Source organism: Bacillus rossius, chromosome 7, assembly GCF_032445375.1.
Source record: "Bacillus rossius redtenbacheri isolate Brsri chromosome 7, Brsri_v3, whole genome shotgun sequence".
Taxonomy (NCBI): Eukaryota; Metazoa; Arthropoda; class Insecta; order Phasmatodea; family Bacillidae; genus Bacillus; species Bacillus rossius.
Genome location: NC_086335.1, coordinates 60957517 through 60969076, shown reverse-complemented (window position 1 = coordinate 60969076; position 11560 = coordinate 60957517). Strand labels below are relative to the sequence as shown.

At 35.4% G+C, this 11560-nt stretch overlaps 1 protein-coding gene across 2 annotated transcripts in view; it reads right to left on the bottom strand.

Annotated features, from left to right (window-relative positions):
* The window catches only part of LOC134534164 (1-phosphatidylinositol 4,5-bisphosphate phosphodiesterase eta-2-like), a 49027-nt gene that overhangs the window by 2251 nt on the left and 35216 nt on the right, over positions 1–11560 (bottom strand). For both annotated transcript variants that reach the window (XM_063372300.1, XM_063372301.1), the window contains exons 9-15: positions 9411–9620; positions 8264–8457; positions 5515–5605; positions 3170–3349; positions 2125–2272; positions 983–1143; positions 316–456 (exon numbers count right to left, since the gene is read on the bottom strand). In XM_063372300.1, the coding sequence (XP_063228370.1) occupies positions 316–456; positions 983–1143; positions 2125–2272; positions 3170–3349; positions 5515–5605; positions 8264–8457; positions 9411–9620 (1125 nt within the window). The remainder of the gene's footprint in view (positions 1–315; positions 457–982; positions 1144–2124; positions 2273–3169; positions 3350–5514; positions 5606–8263; positions 8458–9410; positions 9621–11560) is intronic.

The following is an 11560-nucleotide window of genomic DNA, read 5'->3' as shown; positions in this document are numbered from 1 at the left end:
AAGCCTACCCTAAAATTTTAACAAAATTAAAACCTCATGAAATTCTTTGCCATCCTGGTAGAGAGAACATTAAACAAATATAAACCTTAACTACTACCAACAATAACAATGTCATTAAATAGTGTCAAACTAAAATACACACTAAAACCCTTTAAAGGAAAATTTCTTGTATAATAAGTTCAAAAAAAATGTAGCACACCACCTATTAACATATAAAATTTTTACCTTTTAATAAATTTTCCCTCTAAACTTTCCTAATAGGGATTTACTGAATGTACGGCATTACGAGAAAAAATATTTTAATTCATAAATTACCTAATGCAAGGCTGTCAAATGGAAGAGCATAAGTGCCAAGCGTAACATCTTTGCTGTCGTCCTTGACGATGAAATGTACCATCGCCAGTTCTGGTAGTTTCACATCGAACCTCATTTCGAAATCCCACCTTGGGTTGAACCCTGCAATCAGAACGACATGCGTGATATCGCAACGCAGGCAGAAACACACAACGTGAACAGAGGCCCTGTGGGCTCGCAAGACCATACGACCACCACGCTGGACGTCACATTCCAACTCATGCTTGAGGAAGAGTTGACGAGTCATTAAATATTGCAACTAGAGCTTTGCCGATATTCAACTGAATCTGCATTTCTTTCGATCCAAAATACGTTTGTTAAATTTCGGCTGATATTACTGAAAAATGACCTGCCATGACCTGTAGCACTACATACTTCAAACTTCCATTTCTTAGCTACATGTGCCAGCTGTACACATCAAACTTTAAACATCCTGTGTTTTTAGAGAAGCTAATGCAAATAATTGATTTCTGTACAACAGAAATTATGTCTTTCTAGAGTACGAACAAGGCTATTTATGTGCGGGTGAAATAATTAAGCAAACTAAATGGTCCATTATTTTTGAATAATTTTCAGTAATTCGCTACGATATATCATAGAATACAGCCACAGAAATATAAAATATTACCATTATCTTTCACAACGTGTGTCTTCAGTGTTTGGTTGTCTTCACGATGGCCAATTATTTTAACCTTCACGTAAGGGTCGACAATGTCGCTGTCAGAACCTTGCTCTGGTTTCGGAATATGTTGACCACTGATTATTTCCAAAATCAATGTTCTCTGATAGCTACAGCAAAGAAAAGAACAATTAAAAATGAGCACACCAAATGTGTTAATGTAAATACAATACACTAACACCGTGAAATATTAATTAGTAGAACAAGATTTTATGGTTTTATTTTTATGGCAGTTTTTTTTAAACCAGAGATTTTGGTGTTACTGTTTTTTTTATATTATTTTCTTTTAATGAAATCTGTTTATTAAAAGAGACAGCATATTACTGAACATATATGATACTTAAATGTTCTATGATACTAATTTTTCAAAAACAGTGTCATTTTGACTGTTACATGATGCACTTTTTTCAATATAATGATTTTTAATATGGATGTCTAACTTTTTGGAACAAATAAAATTAATCTGTTAAGTATTTCACTGTTTGAAAAATGTCCTAAGGTCTTAATATAAAAATTAGTAACTAATAATTGTAGCAAGATTAAAAAAAGGAAACTTTTTCCAACCTTTTGTTATTAAATTGTGGTACAAACATCATGCTAAATAAATTACTTTCAATAAATTCAATATTTAAAAGATTAGGTATTTGTCAATTACAGTTAAGTTTTGATTGAAAATACTGATTAGTTTAATGATTTTAGTTGCATTTGGTGCTTTGTGGTGTATTAGCTTGAATACGGTGTTACATGGTGTACTGACATGTTTTTCAGTGTTATTTCAGTTTTATCACAATTCACCATATAGTCTTGACAATGGTACATGTAGAAACTACCAGCAATGAAGTATTTACTTCATACTGAAATGATAATACCACATAGATGTAAAACACCATTTATGGTTCTGGGGGGGGGGAGATACTCCAAAAGAAAAACCTGTGAGGTACTTTGTAATCTTTGTAATTACATTAATTACATTCCATGTTCTTACTAAACAAATTTCCAACTAATGACTGGCCTGAAGCAATTTAAATTTACTGTTCACTCAGACAACTGGATATTTAAACAAGACAGCATCTTTTATTCCAGGTACTTACAGTTTGTCTGGAAATGCATTAGGGTCAAAATGCAAAGTTGGGTCTCGCAACAACTCTGGCTTCAATACGTAGCCACACCCACCATTCTGGCGGAACTTTGCTTCGTTCAAGAACATAGGTTTCTTCGAACTTTGATAATTCAGTGCCACTGCAAAATAAAAATGAGGAATTAATAAATAATAATTTAATTATCACACATATGTTGTATTGATAAGTTACAATTTTTTATTCACGCTAATACAGATAAATTTCTATTACACAGGTACAAAGTGTTAATTTGTTATCAGACGTCCTGATGTTGGCTGAAAGACCTTATGGGAACTACTTGGTGACAGGATGCTTCTGGTTCAATTCCCTTCAGGAAAAGGAAGTTTTAATAACTTGCTTCCTGGCTGTTTAGGTTGAGTTTAGCGTGTTAGATGTCCGTTCCTCAATCGGACCTCAAGCTCACAAGCTGCTAATTATCTGTTCCATCAGATCAAAGCCTACGATTTTTAAACATAATTGTGAAAATTTGTGTAGACATTTACAATAGTGTTGGTATGTTCTTAGTATGTTATTGTGTCCTTTTAACATGCTTTTATTAGCTTCACTTATAACTAGCTAACGATTATAACCTCCTTATAATTGTCGTATCGACTTGGAACTTTGCAAGTATACGTAATCTGGATGACAATACAACAATTTGGTACCACTGAACTGATCTGATGATGAAGCCAGGTGGTGGATTGTAAACAATTCAATGGCTACTAGTATACCCCTTACTTTTTAAGTACATTACTTGACAAAAGAGCATATTTTAAAACTATAATTTATGAACATTTTAGTGAGTAACTGATAAAAGCATGTTTCTTTAGTTTTTTTTTAAAAATATAATAATTTTTTGAAAAGCGGTTTCATTGTATTAAAGTGCACAAAATTGTAATACTAGTTTACTACCGAGACAGCTTCGTTATCACAAACCAAGCCTAAAATAAAATGTGTTTGTGAACTCCCTCGTGATACACTTGTGGACCACGGCTGCTGGAAACACGAGACTACCCACCCAGCTGGCAGCCAGCATTCCAGAAGCCCGTGGGTTTGAAGTTGGAGGAGCCGGTCCTCTTTGCGGACGGGTATATCCTGCTGAGCTGCCTCGTGTTGTACTCCACGAACTCTGCCCCGCAGCTCGCCACCAGCTTGTTCGCTTTCGCTTCCGAGAACGACGACATGTGGTAGTACTTGCCTGCGCAGCAACAAAAAAATTGCACAAGTTTACCATCGCCCATGAACTAGGGACCTGCAAAATTCGCGGGTTCAATGACCTCCAGGATAGACTCTACTACACTCTACACACTCGGGGAAAATGCCACCTATTCATTAGCTGCTGACTTGTGAGTCGTCTCGCTCGACTGAGTGTCTGTGATTCGACACTTCTTTGAGCGAGGGTCTCTAATTGGCCCTCATTACTCCAGATTAACAGTGAACCAATTGCAGAAGCAGCGCTAAGGTATAATTATTTGAATTGTAGCATACCACGAAATGAATCCGCGAATTTTGCAGGTCTCTACCCATTACTAGGGACAAGATTATGTGGTGAATCACAATGAAAACCGAAATAACACTGAAAGAAGGGTTGACTGATTTAAACAACAATAGTTTAACCCAAGTGGTTTTTATAGAAAAAAGAAATTGTTAATTTAAATAATTTATTTTTAATTTTTTAATGAAAGGTCTAATTCCACTCCAATAAGAGTAACAGAAGTTTTGTCAATGTTTCTTGTGAAATTCAGGAACAAAAAATTATACATATACTGATCGAGATCTTATCATTTAAATTATCTGAATAAGTTGTAAATCATTCCCAGCTAATTACTCTAAAATTAAAAATATTAAATAGTCGATTCCTATTGTGGGAAATCCCCGACTGTAAATATAAATCCCCCATTCTGTGAGAATCACCCATTCTATGGAGAATCCTCTTCCTGTGGGGAAATAACCTTTCTGTGATTTAGTCCCAGTCAGATGTGCAGATTTGCTGGACATCAGTTCTCTGATGTTATACCTTTTCTAATTCGACATGAGAAGCAGAAAGCAGGACGTTGTATGGCTTTCATTGAAAATGGTGAGAACGAAAATAACTAACAATAAAAAACCTAAACCTGGTTCAAACAAAAAAAAAAACAGGTTTGGTTGTTTTTTTTTCCAACCCTGCAATACACCATATAACAAAATATAATACACCATGAAGCACCAAAATGCAGTTACTAAAAACATGAAATTTATCAGCATTTTTAATCAAAACCTAATCACAAAAACTAATAATTAATATATTAATGACTGTAATGGTATTCAGCATGAAGTTTTTACAAAAAAATTATTTTACTCTTTTTTTTTATCTTGCAACTATTTTTAGTAACTCATTTTTACAATTTGACGTTGGTACATTTTTCAAAGAAGTTCTTGCGTATTTATTTTTATTGTTCCAAGCGCATCATCTGACATTCAAAATAACGCAATTTTGGTGAAATAGGTATCATAAAATAATTTAGGTATGTGTCATGTTTGTTCAATAATATGCTATCTCTACGAATAAACAAAATTCATAAAAAATTAAGGCAACAACACCAAAATCTCCTGTTTTAAAAACCACATTGGCTAAAAAATAAAACCATCAAATCTTGTCTCTAACCATTACGTATACAAACTGTTTGCGATGTTATTTGTACCAACAGAATGTCCATGAAACAATGAATAAACAGTATGGATAGGTATTTTGGATGGGTTACTTGGAACTGTGCTATGGTATCAAAAGGGCCCAAGTAGTGCATGTGCGAAATGTGAATACGACATGAAAAAGAATTTTCAATATTAAAACTAAGAACAAAACTGTATTTAGGTCTCCCAAGAGTAACATGACAGTACAGGTCATCAAATTTTGAAAAGCAGTTGCTCAAAAAAATGGTTACAAACAGATATTTAATGCTTAATTATTGAAGAGGGGTAAGCACGCCACTGTAAAACATTTGTATAATCCCAGTATCCAGTTATCAACAACGTAGACTCAACATCATTTTTCTGCTAAACTTGTGCAGTCTACGTGTGTGTGAAGATTTCTTTTACAGATAGCAATCTAAAGCAATATCTCGTAGTAAGCTTGCCTGCATTTGAGTTAAATTAATAGTTTTTACAGATATGCATGCATTATATATATATATATTTTTTACCATTATAAGATGAGAGTAACGACTTCATTACACTTATATACACATAAACATGCCATCCCACACTTGAAAGTATATCGGAGGCTGGTTGGCAATATGAAAGTGCTCAAAAATAAATAGGTCTATAGTTATAGCATGTTTATGATTGCAGTGTTACTCTTTTACAATGTGTACATTTTATAATTACCTTTCAATCTTGATGTTTCAAAATCGTGAAAATGTTTTGCTTCACAAATGTTGACGAGATTAGCCAAACCTTCAGCTACTACTTTCCCTTCCTGAAACATTCACATCTCATAAAAACAAGGTAATTTTAATTTTGTAACTGAAATATGTTTTTATTTTATTTGCTTAAACAGTGTTTATACATAGTGCTTTTATCTCAAATGCTGTCCAATACTTATTACTACTCACTACTTTGATGAATAGGGTCTGAGTGGCTAATACATATGTATATCTCACAAACACCAGAGTTTAGAAAATATTGCTTGTTGAAGGCGGGTACGAATGCTTAATTTTATCAAGAATGTATTATTATATACTGCATCTTTTATTATCATGCACTGTCACCCCGAGGACTTTGAAATGTATAAATAATTAAAATTAAATGTTAATTTCATGATGTTAATAGCTCCGGTTTTAAGCTTGGTAAGTTTTTGTAATTTTATAATTTTATTTGGGTGGCACAAAATTCAGTTGGTAATGCTGGAGAATATGGGCAAAGGTTGGTAGAGCCTAGTGATTCTAGATTCTTAGAGAAGCTTCATGTATTTTATTGTAATTTTTATACATGGGTTTAGTGTGTATTATTATGTGGGTAATTAGAACTTTGTAGTTCAAGTGAGGGATCATTATAAAACATATTTTTTTAACGTATTTGCATGAGACATGCGTCACAAGGCAAGAGCTGTTTTTTTGCAAATTGAGGGGAGGGGAGTGCCCACCGAGACAGCTTACGCGTGGGTGTGTTTCACAACGAAGCACGGGAATCATGATTGGAAAGAATGTTTAGGGATGGTGATTTTTAGTTTTTGCTAAATAGATGCTAAAATATGCTAAATTATATTTTTTCCGCTATAAAATGCTAAATCTAGACTATTCCGAGATAAATGTGAAATCAAGGTAAAAAACGTAGATTCGTCTTCACTCTACACAATTTATTTACCGATTGTATTTTGTTTCAGTTCAGTATCAAAAGAAACCATCATTTTATGGCGTATTCAGCACAAGTATCTTATTGTCACGTCATTCACAACTACTATTGTTCGTAAATATTGAATGTAGAATGGCCATCTGTGCCTCGCGATTGTAAACAAAGCAAAGAACAACTAGCTGGAAGATTGTCCGTCATCTTGCAGAGTAAAAGTTTTTAGGCCACCATATTGCGACATCTCTGCTTCGTTGCGCTAACAATTGTAAGTCCCATTTTCTGGCTGTGTTTCACGTGAAAGCCGCGTTCTTGTGTAGTCTGTGGAATGTTGCGTGTTTACAAATACGTGCATACTCGTGAATGTGTTGTATACTGTTATTTCTCGTGGTAAAAATGGGACGAAACGTCATTTCCATTCGCAATCGCATAAATGAATACAAAAGTGAACAGTTATAGGAAAGTGATACAAATATTTTAATGCGCAATTTTAATTTATGTAATCGCCATCTGGAATGGAAAAAAAAAGATTTACTTGAAAAGCACATTAAATCTGAGGGACATCAGACTGCAAAAAAAAAAGATTCACCGAGAAGTCGGGTGAAGAAAAAAAGTCGGTAAAACGGCAAGCAACAGATTCTTTTTTAAAAATATACTTTTCTTCAGTAATGTAAAATGAGAGAATTGGCTAAATTGTGTTTTTTAAATGCTACAAAATGCTAAATTTCAAATTCAAAATGCTAAATGTCATTATTTTAAATGCTATAAATCACCATCTCTAGTTATAATTTAACAATGGCATCGGGACTCGCAATATTATATTTAGGCGAGTCTGGAATATCACCTGACGTGATACAAGATTTTTGCGGTGTTCCACACATGTGTAAATCAGCGGCGAGAAATTAATTTTGACTGAGGTATGGTCAATGGCGTGTGCCTGCAGCCGGCATGCACCGCTTGTGGTGGACTGTGTCCAGAACCTGGATAATCCAAGTAAGTGTTCATCGAAATCCTCCCTTTCCAAAGAGTCTGCACAAGAAGAGGTCAGCAGGCACTGATTTCGAATCAAAATTTTCACAAGTTCGTGCTGTCAACAGTTTCCCAATCAGACAGAAAATGGTTCCCCGTCAGCAACGTAATAAATATTCCTTACTTTGCGTGGACAATGTTGAATTCTCGTGATGCGATTTAACTGTTTGAAAGTACTGTGCATTTGTGAGAATATATATATATATATATATAGAAATAGAAATACATTTTTAATATAACCCACTTAAACTTTAGTAAGCTATGGCCATGGCTCTCTTTTTGGACAGTAAACTTAAAGGCTAATTACACCATAAGTTTTTGTTAAAAAATATTTTAATCATAATTTTATTAAAATTAGTAATGTGTATAAAGGGATTATTAATCTACTGTTTACAGGCTCCTTTTTAAGTTGATCAAATAAATTTCAATCTGTAACAAGTGTAACCTTTTCTTTTAAGATTATGAGTGTAAAGTATAATAAAACTATTTCTGGCAATCTTTGCTACTATGCTAGGTTAAACTCCCTCCATTATCTTTTTGTAATAATGCATATACATAGTTGTGATGCTTTACGCGAAGTACTCTTTATTTATCTTTTAGTTGGCAACAGTGAGTTCCATTTGCACTGTGCTGCAAACTAAGAGTGAGACAGACTATTGAGTATAGGATGAAAGACCCTTTCGCTTCATTGAAAGTATGTTTGGCAATTTTATCAGTATTTCTAAATACCTAAAGTTAGTGTGTTTTTATGATTGCTTACCTTGGCCAACTCCCCAGGCGCTTGCTTTGAAACTGGTTCCGCCTCGGACTCTGAGTCCTCTTCTTCCGAGCTTGAATCATCACTCCGCTGCCCAGGCTTCAGTTTCTTAGCTTTTATGATGATCTTTCCTTTGAGGTCATGTGGGGAAGGCAGGCTGACAACGTTCTCACTGACTTCATCAGTGTACAACAGCTCTGCAACACAAAAGTCATCATCAAATACACCACTCACACAAAACTCATCAAATACACAGCTCACACAAACCACATCAAATACACCGCTCACACAAAACACATCATCAAATACCCTCGAGACGTGTAAACTTCACCTCTGATCTGTAAGAAATAAAATAATAATTCAATTCTTGGGCCAGTCCTAGCCAGAGGTGAATGTGTGTTAGTCAGGGAACATGATAAGGTCAATGCTCGCTGGTGCTTCTAGGGCAGGTATCTCCTTTAAGCGCAAGACACTGGTTTGGCGCAGTCTTCTCAAGATGCACAGGGTAACTACGAGATATGAGTGGTAAAACATAACATTATATGGTGGAGAAAAGATTAAGGGTATAACACAAGTCACTTGGGTGCTTTCAAAGATCTTGACTAGGAGTTTCATGTCTTAAAATGATTACAAAAACATGTGTTTCAGCCATGTGTCTTTTGATGTGCAACATCTTAGCTCTCTGTATACATAATTTGGTAGGAGTAATTTCGTAAATGGAACGGAAGTCACACGGAAGGGAAATGTGCAACCACAGTGTGCTGCCATCACATATCTACGCATGTAAATGCATATACATATATATACACACACACACACACATATTATATATAGATAAATGCATTTTATGCAATTTAAAAACAAAATCGAGAAACAGAACTACTCATCTGCCCTCAGGAGTTTTAAAATAGTACTTTTTTTCCAGGTAAGCGGGGCTGTTAACTCGCACGGTTGCCCACAGAGGCTTAAGGCGATGGGAACAATATGGACCAATATTAACCAATATTAATGTGGGCCCCGAACCACTTTGCTACGTACTCGATGCTCACGAACATGAGTCATGCAGGCACGCTGGGGATGAACCCACGTCACATGAGTGTGAAGTGTTAGCGATCCTTAAAGTACCCCTGGACTACAGAGGACCACTCACCTCCCAAAACCTCGACAAAGTATCTGGCCACGACCTCCTGCTGTGCCTCGGAGCAGTGGTTCTCCAGGGACAAGATGACGGGGTACTCGGAGGAGTAGAACGAGTACGGCTTGATGGCGTCGACGAGTATGTCTTTGAAGAGTATCTTGGTGGTGAGCGTGTAGCCGTGGTAGACGATCGGTTCTCCGTCCGCACCATCCCACAAATCAACTGCAGGACAAGAACAATACGTTACCGAGAGTAATTTTATGAAGGTTTTATTGACAATCAGGGCCGGCGCGTCCATATAGGCGAACTAGGCAACCGCCTAGGGCGCCAAGTAGCTGGGGGTGGCGCAGCACGACACATAACAGCTGATATAATATGTTTAACGATTATTGAAACTAGATGAAAATGGATTTTTGTAACAGTTTGGAATGTTTATATTGATATAAGTATTTATTTAAAGTCCACGGTGACCTGTTTATGATTTGTAATAGTAATAAGTAAAAAAGTAAAAAAAAACACAAGCCTGCTTACATTTGATTGTTGACAAAATCTTAGGCTTACGTGATGTATTTTGAGGCAAGAAAAATTTTCTTTTTGGGGTGTCCGGCCGGGGGGGGGGGGGGGGGGGGGGGGGGCATTAAGGTTTATTGCCTAGGGCGTCAATTTACCTTGCACCGGCCCTGTTGACAATGGTCGTGTCTTTCTTGGTTAAGGCTCTGTCTGATGTAGAGTTTTCACCATAAAACAATTTTTATTCATTCTCTGTAGCTTCAGGAAGCAGGACATTTCTAAACCCTGTTGGATTACACTATAATCAAGTAAAGAACTTCTAGGGAGACCAGGGTGGCTAATCTCCTTTGAGACATGTTTCTAGTGCGTAGCATGTGTACCTAAGCATATAAAACTTTAAAGTAAAGTTCAGCTACACATTTGCAGTATTTATTTTATTGATCTGTCTTGATAAACACAAGGTCAGTTTACAATTTAAAAGTTTTTTTCTATTACAAAAATCTGTGAAACTCCAGATGTCCCAGGTATATTTTAAGGAATGTAGACAGCAAATATTCTGACATTTTGTCAGCAGACAGAACTTTAATAATCTAAAAGAGAAAAAACAACAGGGAGATCATAAAGGACATTCATTCTACTCTCTAGACAGGCAAACAGAAGTACCTAAGAATACTTTTGATTTCAATTTCAAATAGTAAAATATATGATTTTGGTCTGATCAAAATAACACTTCTTGTAAATAAAATAATAATTCTTAAAATATTGTATTAAAAACGAAACATACACATTTAGATTTTAAATAGCACTGTTTAATATCATAAGCCTATAGTCAATACAGTACATATTAAAATATTATTTTAATAATTAGTAAGGTAAAAAAAATTATATTTTAGTTCCAATAATATGATAACTTATTTGAAATAGAGAAAATAAACACTAAAAATTAGCACGGAAAATACAATCTCTGTAAATATGAGTATGTAGTTGTGTCTAACTTAGATTTAGTGTAAAATCCCCATGATTTATAAACTGCATTAAAACCTTAAAAATTTTTATGTACTTGAAAATTAAGTTGTTTCTTATCCTTGTAAAAAATGAATCTGCAGCATGAACTCTTACCTTGTTTCTAACCCCATAACGTAACAAATGTGACAAAGTATCAATCACCATGACTGAATGTTTTACTGAAGCAAAATATTCTTGGCAGGCTGTATTTTGGACTACAGCCGCTGAGGTTTGTTTTGTGAATTTCCATCGCACTGAATGGGAATGTTGTGTATGGAATAAATATAATAATTTAACAAAAGTGATGTTGCTTTTTTTTTTTGACGTGAAATCGATGAACGTCTAACTCGGTGGTTGGTCGGCCATGCAAGAAAAATTGAGACACCACAAATTGCAACAAAAACCGCGACAAAAACTGGTTCAATAGACTACATCAGAATCATCAGAGAGCATATTTACGTCCATTACCAAACAATTGTCTGCATTCCCTGTCGCTCCTCGCGAGGTAGACGGCTAAGGCTCACTTGAGAGCAAATTTTGCACCTCGTCTGCGGACTCGGATTGCCCCACTGGCTCATTTCTCTCGGCTACTTTTGGCCTAATTAGATGCCTATGACACTTCTCTGAATTTTTAATTGCTTCTGCTC